Source organism: Bufo bufo, chromosome 8 (assembly GCF_905171765.1).
Source record: "Bufo bufo chromosome 8, aBufBuf1.1, whole genome shotgun sequence".
Taxonomy (NCBI): Eukaryota; Metazoa; Chordata; class Amphibia; order Anura; family Bufonidae; genus Bufo; species Bufo bufo.
Window position 1 is genome coordinate 52,019,668 of NC_053396.1, and position 19,727 is coordinate 52,039,394.

Below are 19,727 nucleotides of genomic sequence, written 5' to 3' on the forward strand. Positions count from 1 at the left end.
CCAAAAATAAATAGAGATAGAAAACCAGAACTGAAAAGCAAATAACCTGAAAAGTGACCGAGGGGTCACAACAAACATTGCCCCAAAGAAAGGACAAAATGGGGAAAGGAAAGTATGTAAGGCACATATATGCGCCTCGGCATCAGTAGGGGGAAGAGTCCTGCCAAATGCCATAGTGGAGAACTTGAGACTATTGCTCCACAGAGGTAATATCATATTCAACCCCTTTATTGCGTTTTCTTCCTTCTCCTATTTTCCACCAGCTGCCATTCTCCCTGTGAATGATGACATCTAGGAGCATCAGAGTCCTGAAAGGGTTCCACTGTGATGTTCCAAGATGCGAGGATCGCTTTGCCTTCAGCCACTGACCGGATCACCACAAAGGAGCCGTCCTTATGGATCAGGAGCTTGACGGGGAAACCCCATCTGTAAGCAATGGAGTGTGCTCTCAGAGTGGTAGTGATGGGTGCTAAAGCCCTTCGGAGTTGCAGTGTCGCCGCTGAGAGGTCCATAAAAAGCTTTACCTCCGCAAATGGAGTAGGTAGGGCCTCCAATTTCCTCGCTGCTGTGAGGACTTGTTCCTTGATGTGGAAAAAGTGTACCCTGGCCAGTACATCTCTTGGGATATCATCCGGCAGGTGTTTGGGCTTCACAATTCTGTGCGCCCTATCGATTATAAGGTCTCGATCTGCACAATTGGGTAAAAGCATTTTTATCAATTTCTGAATATATGCTGTCAGCTCAGGTGCAGTAATCTCTTCTGGGACCCCCCGCAACTTAAGGTTGTTCCGGCGGGAACGGTCCTCCATGTCTGCAATCTTCGCCTTAAGCTGAGTGACCTCAATAGAAAGGAGTTCATGGTAGTCTATCAGAGTGTTATGGGAGGAAGCGAATTCTCCCATTTTTGTTTCTACATGCTCCATTTTATCCCCCAGCTCCTTGACAGTGGTCTGAATCGGTACAATCGACCGTGATATTTGTGCTGTTATGGAGTGGTGAAACGCCAGCAGCATGTCCTTTATTAAGGTTCCTGAAGCTGGTTGGTCTGTTGTTTGCAGGCCCTGGAGCGCTTCATGTATAGAGGGCATGTCTGACATGGCAGACTCTAAGGACGTTGGTCTCTCATGGAAAGCAAATGCATCTTTCAATCTCTCTGAGAGACCATGACAGAACTGACTCCGGAGTGCAGCATCATTCCAACCTGAATCAGCTGCCCATCTCCGAAATTCAGAACAATAAAACTCCGCAGACAGTTTGTTCTGGCATAAAAAACGTAAGTTAGATTCGGCCAGCGCAACACGATCCGGGTCATCATATATCTGCCCCAGGGCCACAAAAAATCTTTCCACGGATCGAAGGGAGGGATCCCCTGATGGCAGCGAAAATGCCCAAGTCTGAGCATTACCCCTGAGCAGGGAGATGGCAATCCTCACCCTCTGCTCTTCATTACCAGAGGAATGGGGACACAAGCAAAAATGGAGTTTGCATGCCTCTCTGAAGCGAACAAAATTCTCACTGCCCCCGAAGAACGTTTCCGGAAGTGAGACCTTTGGCTCGCAACAGACTCCATGGGCCGGAGCAGAGCCCAATGCTTGAAGCTGAGTCATAGATTGACGGAGATCCGCTACCTCCAAAGAAAGACCCTGCATGCGGTCAACCAGGCCATAAAGCGGATCCATGTCAAAAAAGACAGTTTTGGTGGATTATAATGTCACAGCTGTAAGTGAGCAACTAGAGCATACACAGAAAATAGAGCCACTGACCGGACCCAAACTAGGGAGGATAAAGGGTGACCCCTGTCAGACCCTCAAAGCTTTCCCTATGCTGCTAAGCACATACCCGGATCCTAATGGTGTAACGAGGCATGCCCGCGTACCTAGACTGATGACCACTGTAACCCCTACAATAGTGGAAGGGGCACGGCCACTGGTGCCCTGCTCAGTATATGGAGGGAACCGTGGTCGCCTCGGATCCGGTCAGAAAACAAACAGATACACTACAATGTCTGCACACTTAGCTGAAGGTGCTGCGGCAGCAGAGAAGACGGATTCAAAGACAGGTGGCAATATCCGGAGTACTTGCTGCAGCAGAACAAAGGTCCAGTGAAATGATAGCATACAAGTGAAGATACTCAAGCAAGAGCTACAACTCAAATGAGAAATATAATCCACACTCTACAAAAGGAGGAGGAGTGATTTAAAGGCAGAGAAATCAAACATAGGAGGAACAGCTGGAAGGAAGGAAACAAAGTAATGACCTCATCCCAGGGGCGGAGAAACAGAGCAGTGAGAACTCCTCCAAGCTCTGGTAGTGACATCATCACAGAGGTGGAGAAACAGAGCTGTGAGAACGTCTCAAAGCTCTGGTAGTGACATATATATATATATATATATATATATATATATATATATGACAATCTGGACTAGAAGGCAGTAGAATAAAAAAAAACTGTATATCAATAAGATATATTCATCAATAGATATGTCAGAATAAATACATATAAGAGGATATATATCTTAATACCAATAATAATAATACAATATATGGGAATAATAAAATATATAGAAACCCATGTTAAAACTGTTTATTAATAGAGCAGATTAGTCAAAAGGAATACATACAAATTCCATTGGGCGCAGGAAAGAAGAATAAATTAAGTTAAAATGTGTAAGTCAATAGATGGATACATAGATAAATGGATGATTATAAATAATGTTGGGTGCAAAACTACATGAATAATTAGATATTTACACTGATTTATGAATTAATGAATAATTTAAGAAGGGGTGAAAAAAATATGTATATACACACAGTGGATATAAAAAGTCTACACACCCCTGTTAAAATGTCAGGTTTCTGTGCGGTAAAGAAATTTGACAAAGCTAAATAATTTCAGAACTTTTTTCACCTTTAATGTGACCTATAAACTGTACCACTCAATTGAAAAACAAACTGAAATCTTTTAGGTGGAGGGAAGAAAACAAAAATGAAAATAATGTGGTTGCATAAGTGTGCACACCCTCTTATAACTGGGCATGTAGCTGTGTTCAGAATTAAGCAATCACATTTAAAATCATGTTAAATAGGAGTCAGCATACACCTGCCATCATTTAAAGTGCCTCTGATTAACCCCAAATAAAGTTCTGCTGCTCTAGTTGGTCTTTCCTGAAATTTTCTTAGTCGCATCCCACAGCAAAAGCCATGGTTCACAGAGAGCTTCCAAAACATCAGAGGGATCTCATTGTTAAAAGGTATCAGTCAGGAGAAGGGTACAAAAGAATTTCCAAGGCATTAGATACACCATGGAACACAGTGAAGACCGTCATCAAGTGGAGAAAATATGGCACAACAGTGACATTACCAAGAACTGGACGTCCCTCCAAAATTTACGAAAAGACGAGAAGAAAACTAGTCTGGGAGGCTAGCAAGAGGCCTACAGCAACATTAAAGGAGCTGCAGGAATATCATGTGGGAAAAGGTGTTATGGTATGATGAAACCAAGGTTGAACTTTTTGGCCATAATTCAAAAAGATATGTTTGGCGCAAAAACAACACTGCACATCACCAAAAGAACACCATACCCACAGTGAAGCATGGTGGTGGCAGCATCATGATTTGGGGCTGTTTTTCTTCAGCTGGAACTGGGGCCTTAGTTAAGCTAGAGGGAATTATGAACAGTTCCAAATACCAGTCAATATTTGCACAAAACCTTCAGGCTTCTGCTAGAAAGCTGAACATGAAGAGGAACTTCATCGTTCAGCATGACAACCCAAAGCATACATCCGAATCAACAAAGGAATGGCTTTACCAGAAGAAGATTAAAGTTTTGGAATGGCCCAGCCAGAGCCCAGACCTGAATCCGATTGAAAATCTGTGGGGTGATCTGAAGAGGGCTGTGCACAGGAGATGCCCTCGCAATCTGACAGATTTGGAGTGTTTTTGCAAAGAAGAGTGGGCAAATCTTGCCAAGTCAAAATGTGCCATGCTGATAGACTCATACCCAGAAAGACTGAGTGCTGTAATGAAATCAAAAGGTGCTTCAACAAAGTATTAGTTCAAGGGTGTGCACACTTATGCAACCATATTATTTTATTTTTTATATTTTTTCTTCCCTGTACCTAAAAGATTTCAGTTTCTTTTTCAATTGAGTTGTACAGTTTATAGGTCACATTAAAGGTGGAAAAATTTTGCCTCATTTTCTTACAGCACAGAAACCTGACATTTTAACAGGGGTGTGTAGACTTTTTATATCCACTACACATGAGATGGAAGCCTTATTAGCATGTCGTGTGATTTAAAAAAGTATGTTTCTATTCAGTAAAATTAGAAAAACTGAAAAAAAAAAACTATATACAGTTGGTAACTCTGTTCACATCAAATTTTTACCACATGATGTACGCCGTAAAAAACAAAACAAAAATAGCAATGGCAGAATTGCTGAGATTTATTTATCCTGCTTCCCAAAAAGCAAACTAAAAAAGTGATAAAATTGTATGTACCTCAAAATAGAATCAAGAATAATGACAACTCATCTCACAAAACATAGGCCCTCACACAGCTTCATTGAGAAAATATTAAAAATCATATAGTTTTGAGAAAATGGCTGTATTGGTACTCCAGAGGCTGTTTGAAAGCAACATGATGCCCTTAAACCAATCCATCAAATTCTGTGCTGCAAAGGTAGCCTTTACCTTCTGAACCCTGCAACTTACCCAAACAGCAGCTTACATCTAGATTTAAGTGGTGTTTTGTTAGTCTCAGATGGCAGGATCTTGGAAAAATATATCAGGCACTGAAATGCCATATCTGTGGCAATGTCCAATTTGGCACAGTCCCCTGCTCATTAATTTCTGCAAAACACTTGTGGCATCAAAATGCTCGCTACCTTGAGGGGTTGTGTTTCCAAAAGGGGATCATTTCCACTGTAAGGTTACATCTGGTCTGTGAGAAAGTGATGTAGCACCCTAAAACCATTTATGCAAAATCCACTCTCCAAAAGACAAATGGTGCTCCTTCCCTTTTAGGCCCTGCTGTTTGCCTATACAGCATCTTACGTCAACATTTATGGCATTTCCTTTCATTTTTCATAGCTCCTTTGAAAGATGAAAGGTGGACTCTGGTTGCTATGGGCAACTAAGCCAGTTCTACTTTACACCAGTTTGATAACTCTCCCCCAATGTCTTTAGTCACAAAGATCCCCAAATTACTGGTCAGAGAGAAAGAAACTGGCAGCCCCATGTGAAAAACTCCTGGTCAGTCCATTTAATACAAATCCCTTCCTCAGAGCCCTGGTTGCAGAAAAGGCGGAACATCTGTTTTTGTGCACGTCAAAAATTGGCACATACATAGTGGAAACTGAAAAAATAAATCAAGGGTAGGTTTTTTCTTCTTCTGTCAGATGCTATGGAGGGCAGGAAAAAACACCTGATTGCGGACTATAAATTTACAAATGATTGGCAACTGTGCTGTGCAGTGTAAGAGCAGATATTGAGAATCTGTGTAGCTTGTATATATGGTAGGTAATCCCTGTAGATTCTGAGGAACCTGTGGAGCCCAGGAAGTGTGTACAGAAGTCCAACAGCATGAGTGACAATCAAAACCCCAATGCAAAAATGCTGAGCCAGGGCAGTCAAAATAGGAAAGGACTAGTTGGTACAGGTAGGACTTAGAAGGAGATCTTCTCAGTGTGCAAAATTCCCACTTGGAGCTTTATGGGCAGAGTGACAATTTGTATAGATTCCGAGAGTGCCATTCCATTGATGGATATTACCACCAAGGACTTCTGGTTAGTAGGGATATGGTATCAGGTTACCAAGGCCTGATGCAGAGTCCAAGTAGTCCTGTATAGTAAACTGAATCTCGCTGCATGACAAGGATACAGAAAGCCTCAGTTTTAGTGAGGACTTGACATTGCCTAGGGTCATCTCTGCAATAGACCCTAGGTGTTGGAGTTTCCTGCCTTGAGGAGACAGGTTTGCACATAATGACCTTTGACTCTGCAATCTATGCACAAGTCAATGCTGTGTCTATGTTGACGCTCCCACTCAGACAATGGGACATCGTCCATCTGTGTAGGCTATGGAGTAGGGGTTGAAGTTGTGAACGTAGGCCTCTGACAAGACGTTGTCAACTTGTGAACTCGCGTATTAACTTCCTGAGGCACTCTCTAAACTGTCTATCTGGGTGGACAGGGAAATCTGGTCATCTAAGCTAGATGAGGGGCCATGATTAAGAACCACAGGGTTTGAAATGCGATGGAAAAACATGCAGTGTTGTGCTCCATGGTGTCATTATATCTCTGGATTGCTTTATCTTGCAAGGTAGTTGGTACATCTTGACCTTGACCTTGTTGTTCCATGACAGTTCAGAGACAAAGGTGTGGAATTGTATAGCTTACTGTCCCACAGTGTGACTAGCCTGGCAAAGATGCAATAGTGATGGGGTTGCAGAAGCTGTAGAACCAGGTTTTTCAATGATCTTTTGAAAGGTAGCCAGAAATTCCTTATGATTGCTGTTGAGTGAGTTCCTGCATTGCCAGAGGGGAGTACCCCAGGCAGTTGCTTCCCCAGGAAGTTGGGAAACTGGAGAGTAGTGATTTAAGAGCAGTGAATTGACTGAGGGCTAGCCCGAAGGGTGTTATGCTGGCAGTCCCCTGGTTTTCACCCTTTAACCCATGTACAGGGATCTGTACTTTGCTGCAGAGGAACCACCAGGCCACTACCTTCTGGAGTAATCTCTGTTTGGTTGACTGCTGACCCATGTAGGTCAAGAGACATCGGAGTACAGCACTGATGGATCATGTAAAACCATCGTGAACAGGCCAATCCTCTCCTTAAGTATGGTTTCCATTAATTTCCCCACTATTGATGTCAGGCTTACTGGCCTATAGTTGCCCGATTCCTCCCTACTACCTTTCTTGTGAATGGGCACAACATTTGCTAATTTCCAATCTTCTGGGACGACTCCTGTTATCAGTCATTGGTTAAGTAAATCTGTTAATGGTTTTGCTAGTTCACAGCTAAGCTCTTTTAATAGCTTTGGGTGTATCCCATTAGGCCCCTGTGACTTATTTGTATTAATTTTAGACACCTGGCTTAGAACCTCTTCCTCTGTAAAGATACATGCAGGCAGGCAGAGTATATACAATCCAATAACAGTATGAGGTCAGAGCAGGCAGTTAAGGGTCAGTACAGAGATCAGGCAGGGGTCAGGACAAGCACCAAAGGGTGAAATCCAGAAAACAGAAGTCAGTACATGTGCAGACAAACATAAATCAGCACACCTTAACAGAGAACTATTCTACTAGAACCTATTGCTCAGGCACCTTCTCACAGGTTCCTTATGTACTCCAAGGTAGCCAGACATTGGCTGGTGAAGATTAGGGTGAATGCATAGAAACATATAGAAACATAGAATGTGTCGGCAGATAAGAACCATTTGGCCCATCTAGTCTGCCCAATATACTGAATACTATGAATAGCCCTTGGCCCTATCTTATATGAAGGATGGCCTTATGCCTATCCCATGCATGCTTAAACTCCTTCACTGTATTTGCAGCTACCACTTCTGCAGGAAGGCTATTCCATGCATCCACTACTCTCTCAGTAAAGTAATACTTTCTGATATTACTTTTAAACCTTTGCCTCTCTAATTTAAAACTATGTCCTCTTGTAGCAGTTTTTCTTCTTTTAAATATTCTCTCCTCTTTTACCTTATTGATTCCCTTTATGTATTTAAAAGTTTCTGTCATATTCCCTCTGTCTCGTCTTTCTTCCAAGCTATACATGTTAAGGTCTTTTAATCTTTCCTGGTAAGTTTTATCCTGCAATCCATGTACTAGTTTAGTAGCTCTTCTCTGAACCCTCTCCAAAGTATCAATATCCTTCTGGAGATATGGTCTCCAGTACTGAGCACAATACTCCAAATGAGGTCTCACTAGTGCTCTGTAGAGCTGCATGAGCACCTCCCTCTTTCTACTGGTAATGCTTCTCCCTATACACCCAAGCATTCTGCTAGCATTTCCTGCTGCTCTATGACATTGTCTGCCTACCTTTTAAGTCTTATGAAATAATGACCCCTAAATCCCTTTCCTCAGATACTGAGGTTAGGACTGCATCACTTATTTTATATTCTGCTCTTGGGTTTTTACGCCCCAGGTGCATTATCTTGCACTTATCAACATTAAATTTTAGTTGCCAGATTTTTGACCAGTCCTCTAGTTTTCCTAAATCTTTTTCCATTTGGTGTATCCCTCCAGGAACATCAACCCTGTTACAAATCTTTGCATCATCAGCAAAAAGGTACATCTTACCATCGAGGCCTTCTGCAATTTCGCTGATAAAGATATTCAACAATATGGGTCCCAGAACAGATCCCTGAGGTACCCCACTGGTAACAAGACCATGGTCGGAATATACTCCATTGACTACAACCCTCTGTTGTCTGTCCCTCAGCCACTGCCTAATCCATTCAACAATATGGGAGTCCAAGCACAAATATTGCAATTTATTGATAAGCCTTCTATGTGGGACAGTATCAAAAGCCTTACTAAAGTCTAGATAAGCGATGTCTACTGCACCTCCGCCATCTATTATTTTAGTCACCCAATCAAAAAAATCTATAAGATTAGTTTGACATGATCTCCCTGAAGTAAACCCATGCTGTTTTTCATCTTTCAATCCATGGGATTTTAGATGTTCCACAATCCTCTCCTTAAGTATGGTTTCCATTAATTTCCCCACTATTGATGTCCGGCTTACTGGCCTATAGTTGCCCGATTCCTCCCTACTACCTTTCTTGTGAATGGGCACAACATTTGCTAATTTCCAATCTTCTGGGACGACTCCTGTTACCAGTGATTGGTTAAGTAAATCTGTTAATGGTTTTGCTAGTTCACAGCTAAGCTCTTTTAATAGCTTTGGGTGTATCCCATTAGGCCCCTGTGACTTATTTGTATTAATTTTAGACACCTGGCTTAGAACCTCTTCGTCTGTAAAGATACATGCATCAAAAGATTCATTAGTCTTCCTTCCTAACTGAGGTCCTTTTCCTTCATTTTCCTTCGTAAAAACTGAACAGAAGTATTCATTGAGGCAGTCAGCTAGTTCTTTATCTTCTTCCATATACCTTCCTTCTTTTGTTTTTAATTTGGTAATTCCTTGTTTTAGTTTCCTTTTTTCATTTATGTATCTGAAGAATGTCTTATCGCCTTTTTTCACTGACTGAGCTAATTTCTCTTCTGCCTGTGCTTTAGAAGCTCTTATAACTTGTTTGGCCTCTCTCTGCCTAATCTTATAAATTTTCCTGTCATCCTCGTTTATTTTTATGATTACTAAATGCTATCTTTTTGTTTTTAATCATTTTGGCCACTTCTGCTGAGTACAGTTGCTTTTACTGACAAGCCTAATGCAATTATCTGTTGCCTTCAATAGTGCCACTTTTAAGTAGTCCCATTTCTCCTGGACTCCATTGAAACTGTTCCAATCTGATAGGGACTCGTATACCACTAATCTAATTTTAGAAAAGTCAGTTTTTCTAAAATCGAAAACTTTAGTTTTGTGTGGTGTGACTCAGTCACTGTACTTATAGTAAACCACACTGACTGGCGATCACTAGATCCCAAGCTTTCCCCTACAGTAATATCAGATACCAAATTCCCATTTGTGAATACTAAATCTAAAATGGCCTCCTTCCGGGTTGGCTCATCAACTACTTGCTGTAGAGATAATCCCAGTAGAGAATTTAGAATATCTGTACTCCTGGCAGAACTAGCCATTTTGGTTTTCCAGTTTACATCAGGAAGATTAAAGTTTCCCATAATGATAACTTCCCCTTTCAATGTCATTTTAGCTATTTCCTCAACTAGTAGATCATCTAATTCTTTGACTTGGCTAGGTGGTCTATATATCACACCTACTCGAGTTACCTTATGATTATCAAGCTGCAAGGTAACCCAAACTGACTCTAAATTGGTCTTTCTAACTTTAGATTTTCTGCTATCTTTCACATACAGGGCCACCCCTCCCCTTTTATTGCCTTCTCTGTCTTTCCTATATATAGAGAAACCTGGCATTGTTATATCCCAGTCATTACGCCCATTAAACCATGTCTTAGTAACAGCCACTAAATCTATATTCTCAGATGTCTTTATAGACTCAAGTTCATTGATCTTATTCCCTAAAATGTGAGCATTTGTAGACAAGACTCTGAGCTTGTCATTTCTTAACCTATGTGCTACTGGCATATTCTGGCACTGTTCACTGAGGACATTCGTTCCCTTGAGAGGAAGATGCAAACCATCTTTCTTGTAACATGAGACACAAAGCCAAACCCTTGGTTCAGACACCATTCACCAAGCCATACATTGAATTCCTTAATGCACATCTTCCTGTCATGCTGAAGGTTATGCACAGGCAAAACTGCAGAGAATGAAACAGTTGATGCAACCTCCCGTATATCATTTCCAAGTGTGTGAAAAGCTTCCTTCACCTTTGAAACCTCATTGCAAGCCGGATCATTTGTCCCAAGATGGACAATAACATCCACCTCCCTTTCCTGCTTTGCTTGCCTAACAATATTAAGGATACGTCATCTATCCCTGCTAGCGTTAGCACCAGGGAGACATCTCACAAAACCATTTTCCTCAAACTTCACACCTCTTATGATAGAATCGCCCACCACCAGCTGCTTACTATCAGTCCTCACCTTATCCTTTTTGTCTTTGGCTGCAGTCTTGCATACTTTAGGCATGGGAGATGATTGTTCCTCACCCACTGTGCCTGAGCCATCCTCCATGTTGCTCTTGCACTCTGAAAGTGCTGCAAATGAATTATGGAGAGCCACAGACTGTGGGACATGTCTTCTATCAACAACTCTCAACCAATAGAGATTTGTACTAAAATTGGAGTGGATTAATGGAAGGCCCAAGGAAAAAATTATTTCCGCATGAAGTGGTCATGATAAAAAACTTTTGTCTAATTAAAAGTTGTTGTAGGTGTAACTTATGTAGATCAGTGGTTATGCATAATAATGATGTAATCTGTGTGAGTAACATTGAAACTTATGGACTGCAGCATACTGTAGAAAACCTGAATTATAATACTAATTGTTACTTTGTTCTCTGTGGTATAAGAAATTGTGCCTGGGGCTTTTAAGAAGTACTGCTGCTTCACACTTTTATCTTCATGCCATAATCTGCCTGACTTTCATATTTATTTCTATGCTGTCTTGCTGCTCTTGTCTTCGAATCAACGAAAGGATCTTCTCAAAGAAGACATTGCTTCAAGAAGTTTTGTTTTGCTGCGGCCGATTTCCAACACAGATATGTGACTGATAGGCTTCTTCACCAAACAGCACTTTTTCTTCACAAACAAGCGATGATTGGTAATCAGGGGTTGCAACATCGCTCTGCAGCCAGAGAGGCAGGGCTTTTTAGCTCACAGGCCCATGTATGTGATCTACCTCCACTAAATTTACTTAACTGGAACCATTGAAAGATCTTAGGCTGAGGGAAGAGGCATTATAACAAACAAGCAAATGCAGTGGACATGGGCAGGAGTCAATAAACAGTGTGGAAGAAGACCACTTTTACAGGGATTAACTTGCAGGATAACAGGCTGAACTGGATGGACAGATGTCTTTTATCAGCCTTATAAACTATGTTACTATGTTACTATCCGTAATTCAAAACCAAGAGTCAGTGCAAAACATAGAAGACATACAAATTGTTCCATTATACTTTATCTTTGTAGTTTTTAAGTGAAACAGAAGATCAACTTCTTCCTCTCATAAATAATCACATATCTAAACTAGACTAAGATATATTTATATTCCCTTAGATGGCACATGTCTTACCTGGAATGGGTAGGGAAATCGCTCAATGATACTAATCTGTTCAGTTTCTGCAAAATCTTCCCTTGTCTGAAATAACAAGAAAGATAGTAAGTTACAGTAAGTTAACAGAAGAAAGACTGAATAAACATTTTTTTTTCATATTTCACAGTGAACCATGACGTGATATTAAAGGAAAACTGTCATATTTAAAAAATGCATTGCAGTCTGTGGGCAGCATGTTATAGAGTAGGAGGTGGTGAGCAGATTGCATATTACAGATTTGTTGAAAAGGATCCAGTAAAACAAGAAATTTATTCAGTCCAGTGGGTAGTCCTAATCAGTGACTGACAGCATTTTCTTATAAGTTTGCATACAGACATTAGAGATGTCCTGAATAGGGATGAGCGAACCCGAACTATATAGTTCGGGTTCGTACCGAATTTTGGGGTGTCCGTGACACGGACCCGAACATTTTCGTAAAAGTCCGGGTTCGGGGTTCGGCGCTTTCTTGGCGCTTTTTGAAAGGCTGCAAAGCAGCCAATCAACAAGCATCATACTACTTGCCCCAAGAGGCCATCACAGCCATGCCTACTATTGGCATGGCTGTGATTGGCCAGTGCAGCATGTGACCCAGCCTCTATATAAGCTTGGGTCACGTAGCGCTGCACGTCACTCTGCTGATACAAGTGTAGAGAGAGGATGCAGCTGCGACGTTAGGGCGAGATTAGGCAGTGATTAACTCCTCCAAAAGACTTCATTCAGTGATCGATCTACAGCTGTGGATCATTGAACTGCTGCTATTCAATTGCTCACTGTTTTTAGGCTGCCCAGAGCGTTTTTCAGTAATTTTTTTCTGGGGTGATCGGCGGCCATTTCGTGGCTTGTGGTGCGCCAGCACAAGCTGCCAACAAGTACATTTAACCATCAATAGTGTGGTTATTTTTTGCTATGTCCTACATCAGGGTCAAGCTGTCATCAAGTGCATTTAACCATCAATAGTGTGGTTATTTTTTGGCCATATACTACATCAGGGGCAAGCTGAGCCTGTCACCCAAGTGCATTTAACCATCAATAGTGTGGTTATTTTTTGCTATATCCTACATCAGGGTCAAGCTGTCATCAAGTGCATTTAACCATCAATAGTGTGGTTATTTTTTGGCCATATACTACATCAGGGGCAAGCTGAGCCTGTCACCCAAGTGCATTTAACCATCAATAGTGTGGTTATTTTTTGCTATATCCTACATCAGGGTCAAGCTGTCATCAAGTGCATTTAACCATCAATAGTGTGGTTATTTTTTGGCCATATACTACATCAGGGGCAAGCTGAGCCTGTCACCCAAGTGCATTTAACCATCAATAGTGTGGTTATTTTTTGCTATATCCTACATCAGGGTCAAGCTGTCATCAAGTGCATTTAACCATCAATAGTGTGGTTATTTATTGGCCATATACTACATCAGGGGCAAGCTGAGCCTGTCACCCAAGTGCATTTAACCATCAATAGTGTGGTTATTTTTTGGCTATATCCTACATCAGGGTCAAGCTGTCATCAAGTGCATTTAACCATCAATAGTGTGGTTATTTTTTGGCCATATACTACATCAGGGGCAAGTTGAGCCTGTCACCCAGCGCCTAAAAAATAGGCCTCACATTTATATTCATCCAAATCTGTCATTACTGCTTTAGCTGGTCAAGTTATTTAGTGTCCGTCAAAGCACAGTTTTTGTTCGGGTTTGAAATACAATTCCCAATTTTGCAATTCTCTAAATTAGTGGTTTCAGCTGTATCAGGCCTACTTTAAATCTATCCCTAAAAGGGTATATTAGATTAAAGGTGCTGATAGGGTAATTCTCAAGAACTTCACACACACGCTACTGTGCAGATCCACGTCTAATTCTGTCCGTAAACGTATACCTGTCACCCAGCGCCTAAATAATAGGCCTCAAATTTATATTCAGCTAAATCTGTCATTACTGGTGTGCCTGTATTAGTGTAATACGGTACCTAAATAGATAGCCAGATAGTGTTAGGTGTCTATAAAAAAAGGCCTGAATTTGAATTCAATACATTGGCCCGAATAATATTTTTCTTATTGTGGTGAACGGTAACAATGAGGAAAACATCTAGTAAGGGACGCGGACGCGGACATGGTTGTGGTCGTGTTAGTGGACCCTCTGGTGCTGGGAGAGGACGTGGCCGTTCTGCCACAGCCACACGTCCTAGTGTACCAACTACCTCAGGTCCCAGTAGCCGCCAGAATTTACAGCCATATTTGGTGGGGCCCAATGCCGTTCTAAGGATGGTAAGGCCTGAGCAGGTACAGGCATTAGTCAATTGGGTGGCCAACAGTGCATCCAGCACGTTCACATTATCTCCCACCCAGTCTTCTGCAGAAAGCGCACAGATGGCGCATGAAAACCAAGCCCATCAGTCTGTCACATCACCCCCATGCATATCAGGGAAACTGTCTGAGCCTCAAGTTATGCAGCAGTCTCTTATGCTGTTTGAAGACTCTGCTGGCAGGGTTTCCCAAGGGAATCCACCTAGCCCTTCCCCAGGGGTTGAAGAGATAGAATGCACTAACGCACAAACACTTATGTTTCCTGATGAGGAGGACATGGGAATACCACCTCAGCACGTCTCTGATGATGACGAAACACAGGTGCCAACTGCTGCGTCTTTCTGCAGTGTGCAGACTGAACAGGAGGTCAGGGGTCAAGACTGGGTGGAAGACGATGCAGGGGACGATGAGGTCCTAGACCCCACATGGAATGAAGGTCGTGCCACTGACTTTCAGAGTTCGGAGGAAGAGGCAGTGGTGAGACCGAGCCAACAGCGTAGCAAAAGAGGGAGCAGTGGGCAAAAGCAGAACATCCGCCGCCAAGAGACTCCGCCTGCTACTGACCGCCGCCATCTGGTACCGAGCACCCCAAAGGCAGCTTCAAGGAGTTCCCTGGCATGGCACCTCTTCAAACAATGTGCTGACGACAAGACCTGAGTGGTTTGCACGCTGTGCCATCAGAGCCTGAAGCGAGGCATTAACGTTCTGAACCTTAGCACAACCTGCATGACCAGGCACCTACATGCAAAGCATGAACTGCAGTGGAGTAAACACCTTAAAAACAAGGAAGTCACTCAGGCTCCCCCTGCTACCTCTTCTGCTGCTGCCGCCTCGGCCTCTTCCTCCGCCTCTGGAGGAACGTTGGCACCTGCGGCCCAGCAAACATGGGATGTACCACCAACACCACCACTTGAATCACCAAGCATCTCAACCATGTCACACAGCAGCGTTCAGCTCTCCATCTCACAAACATTTGAGAGAAAGTGTAAATTCCCACCTAGCCACCCTCGATCCCTGGCCCTGAATGCCAGCATTTCTAAACTACTGGCCTATGAAATGCTGTCATTTAGGCTGGTGGACACAGACAGCTTCAAACAGCTCATGTCGCTTGCTGTCCCACAGTATGTTGTTCCCAGCCGCCACTACTTCTCCAAGAGAGCCGTGCCTTCCCTGCACAACCAAGTATCCGATAAAATCAAGTGTGCACTGCGCAACGCTATCTGTGGCAAGGTCCACCTAACCACAGATACGTGGACCAGTAAGCACGGCCAGGGACGCTATATCTCCCTAACTGCACATTGGGTAAATGTAGTGGCGGCTGGGCCCCAGTCGGAGAGCTGTTTGGCGCACGTCATTCCGCCGCCAATGATCGCAGGGCAACATTCTTTGCTTCCTGTCTCCTCCTCCTCCTACTCAGCTTCCTCCTCCTCTTCTTCCACCTGCTCATCCAGTCAGCCACACACCTTCACCACCAACTTCAGCACAGCCCGGGGTAAACGTCAGCAGGCCGTTCTGAAACTCATATGTTTGGGGGACAGGCCCCACACCGCACAGGAGTTGTGGGGGGGTATAGAACAACAGACCGACGAGTGGTTGCTGCCGGTGAGCCTCAAGCCCGGCTTGGTGGTGTGCGATAATGGGCGAAATCTCGTTGCAGCTCTGGGACTAGCCGGTTTGACGCACATCCCTTGCCTGGCGCATGTGCTGAATTTGGTGGTGCAGAAGTTCATTCGCAACTACCCTGACATGTCAGAGCTGCTGCATAAAGTGCGGGCCGTCTGTTCGCGCTTCCGGCGTTCACATCCTGCCGCTGCTCGCCTGTCTGCGCTACAGCGTAACTTCGGCCTTCCCGCTCACCGCCTCATATGCGACGTGCCCACCAGGTGGAACTCCACCTTGCACATGCTGGACAGACTGTGCGAGCAGCAGCAGGCCATAGTGGAGTTTCAGCTGCAGCACGCAAGGGTCAGTCGCACTGCGGAACAGCACCACTTCACCACCAATGACTGGGCCTCCATGCGAGACCTGTGTGCCCTGTTGCGCTGTTTCGAGTACTCCACCAACATGGCCAGTGGTGATGACGCCGTTATCAGCGTTACAATACCACTTCTATGTCTCCTTGAGAAAACACTTAGGGCGATGATGGAAGAGGAGGTGGCCCAGGAGGAGGAGGAGGAGGAAGAAGAGGGGTCATTTTTAGCACTTTCAGGCCAGTCTCTTCGAAGTGACTCAGAGGGAGTTTTTTTGCAACAGCAGAGGCCAGGTACAAATGTGGCCAGACAGGGCCTACTACTGGAGGACGAGGAGGACGAGGAGGATGAAGCATGTTCACAGCGGGGTGGTACCCAACGCAGCTCGGGCCCATCACTGGTGCGTGGCTGGGGGGAAACGCAGGACGATGACGATACGCCTCCCACAGAGGACAGCTTGTCCTTACCTCTGGGCAGCCTGGCACACATGAGCGACTACATGCTGCAGTGCCTGCGCAACGACAGCAGAGTTGCCCACATTTTAACGTGTGCGGACTACTGGGTTGCCACCCTGCTGGATCCACGGTACAAAGACAATGTGCCCACCTTACTTCATGCACTGGAGCGTGATAGTAAGATGCGCGAGTACAAGCGCACGTTGGTAGACGCGCTACTGAGAGCATTCCCAAATGTCACAGGGGAACAAGTGGAAGCCCAAGGCGAAGGCAGAGGAGGAGCAAGAGGTCACCAACGCAGCTGTGTCACGGCCAGCTCCTCTGAGGGCAGGGTTAGCATGGCAGAGATGTGGAAAAGTTTTGTCACCACGCCACAGCTAACTGCACCACCACCTGATACGGAACGTGTTAGCAGGAGGCAACATTTCAATAACATGGTGGAACAGTACCTGTGCACACCCCTCCACGTACTGACTGATGGTTCGGCCCCATTCAACTTCTGGGTCTCCAAATTGTCCACGTGGCCAGAGCTAGCCTTTTATGCCTTGGAGGTGCTGGACTGCCCGGCGGCCAGCGTTTTGTCTGAACGTGTATTCAGCACGGCAGGGGGCGTCATTACAGACAAACGCAGCCGCCTGTCTACAGCCAATGTGGACAAGCTGACGTTCATAAAAATGAACCAGGACCTGTCCATCCCTTGTGCAGATAAGACATTAACTACCTCCCCTTAACAATATATTATTGTACTCCAGGGCACTTCCTCATTCAATCCTATTTTTATTTTCATTTTACCATTATATTGCGGGGCAACCCAAAGTTGAATGAACCTCTCCTCTGTCTGGGTGTCGGGGCCTAAAAATATCTTATAGTGGCCTGTTCCAGTGGTGGGTGACATGAAGCCTGATTCTCTGCTATGACATGAAGACTGATTCTCTGCTGACATGAAGCCAGATTCTCTGCTATGGGACCTCTCTCCTCTGCCTGGGTGCCTGGGCCTAAATATGTGACAATGGACTGTTCTAGTGGTGGGTGATGTGAAGCCTGATTCTCTGCTATGACATGAAGACTGATTCTCTGCTGACATGAAGCCTGAATCTCTGTTATGGGACCTCTATCCTCTGTCTGGGTGCCGGGGCCTAAAAATATCTGACAGTGGCCTGTTCCAGTGGTGGGTGACATGAAGCCTGATTCTCTGCTATGACATGAAGACTGATTCTCTGCTGACATGAAGCCAGATTCTCTGTTATGGGACCTTTCTCCTCTGTCTGGGTGCAGGGGCCTAAAAATATCTGACAGTGGCCTGTTCCAGTGGTAGGTGATATGAAGCCTGATTCTCTGCTGACATGAAGCCAGATTCTCTGTTATGGTGTCACTACCAGAGCTTTGAGACGTTCTCACAGCTCTGTTTCTCCACCTCTGTGATGATGTCACTACTAGAGCTTGGAGGAGTTCTCACTGCTCTGTTTCTCCGCCCCTGTGATGAGGTTTTTACTTTCTGTTTCCTTCCTCCCAGCTGTTCCTCCTGCGTTTGATTTCCCTGCCTTTAAATCACCCCTCCTCCTTTGTAGGGTGTGGATTATATTTCTCATTTGAGTTGTAGCTCTTGCTTGAGTATCTTCACTTGTAAGCTATCATTTCACTGGACCTGTGTTCTGCTGCAGCAAGTACTCCGGATATTGCCACCTGTCTTTGGATCCGTCTTCTATGCTGCTGCAGCTCCTTCAGCTAAGTGTGCAGACATTGTAGTGTATCTGTTTATTTTCTGACTGGATCTGAGGCGACTACGGTTCCCTCCATATACTGAGCAGGGCACCGGTGGCCGTGCCCCTTCCACTATTGTAGGGGTTACAGTGGTCATCAGTCTTAGGTACGCGGGCATGCCTCGTTCCACCATTTGGATCCGGGCATGTGCTTTAGCAGCATAGGGAGAGCTTTGAGGGTCTGACAGGGGTCACCCTTTATCCTCCCTAGTTTGGGTCCGGTCAGTAGCTCTATTTACAGTGTATGCTCTTGTTGCTCACAAACAGCCGTGACATTATAATCCACCAAAACCGTCCTTTTTGACATGGATCCGCTTTCTGGCCTGGTTGACCGCATGCAGGGTCTTTCTTTGGAGGTAGCGGATCTCCGTCAATCTATGACTCAGCTTCAAGCATTGGGCTCTGCTTTGTTCGCTTCAGAGAGGCATGCAAACTCCATTTTTGCTTGTGTCCCCACTCCTCTGGTAATGAGGAGCAGAGGGTGAGGATTGCCATCTCCCTGCTCAGGGGTAATGCTCAGACTTGGGCTTTTTCGCTGCCATCAGGGGATCCCTCCCTTCGATCCGTGGAAAGATTTTTTGTGGCCCTGGGGCAGATATATGATGACCCGGATCGTGTTGCTCTGGCCGAATCTAACTTACGTTTTTTATGCCAGAACAAACTGTCTGCGGAGCTTTATTGTTCTGAATTCCGGAGATGGGCAGCTGATTCAGGTTGGAATGATGCTGCACTCCGGAGTCAGTTCTGTCATGGTCTCTCAGAGAGATTGAAAGATGCGTTTGCTTTCCATGAGAGACCAACGTCCTTAGAGTCTGCCATGTCATTGGCGGTACGCCTTGACAGGCGTCTAAGAGAAAGAAACGAGACCTCTCTGTCCAGCCATTGTCAGTCTAGGGGCAGTGGTGCGGACTCATTCAGTGTGCAGGGGCCTCATCCTGTCTCGCTCCCCTCTGAGGAGGAGCCCATGCAGCTAGGTCGACTTGCCCCTGATAAAAGAGGATTTAGTCCTCAGAGTATGGTGTGTTTTTGTTGTGGGGGCATAGGTCATTTGGCAAATGTTTGTCCGTCTAGGAGATTCTTGAACTGTACTAAGAGCGATAATAAGAGAAAAACCTCAAAAGGTAAATCATCAAATTCTGCTTCATCTGCTACTTTGGGCAAAGTTGATGTAGGAGTTAATGCTTTTCCTCTGACCTGCAGTTCCCGTTTTCTCCTGTCTGCCAGGGTGGCGCTAGAGAGCAAAGTCATTTCTTGTGAGATTTTTGTCGATAGTGGAGCAGCCGTCAATCTTATTGACACTCAATTTGTAGCCATGCATGGTTTTCAGGTTTGCACATTAGAAAAGGATATACCTGTTTTTGCTATT

The 19,727-nt window shown here is 44.4% G+C and overlaps 1 protein-coding gene across 2 annotated transcripts in view; it reads right to left on the reverse strand.

Moving 5' to 3' along the window:
- The window catches only part of BTK (Bruton tyrosine kinase), a 562,758-nt gene that overhangs the window by 335,939 nt on the left and 207,092 nt on the right, over nucleotides 1-19,727 (reverse strand). For both annotated transcript variants that reach the window (XM_040405594.1, XM_040405595.1), the window contains exon 4: nucleotides 11,854-11,919. In XM_040405594.1, coding sequence (XP_040261528.1) covers nucleotides 11,854-11,919 — 66 coding nt within the window. The remainder of the gene's footprint in view (nucleotides 1-11,853; nucleotides 11,920-19,727) is intronic.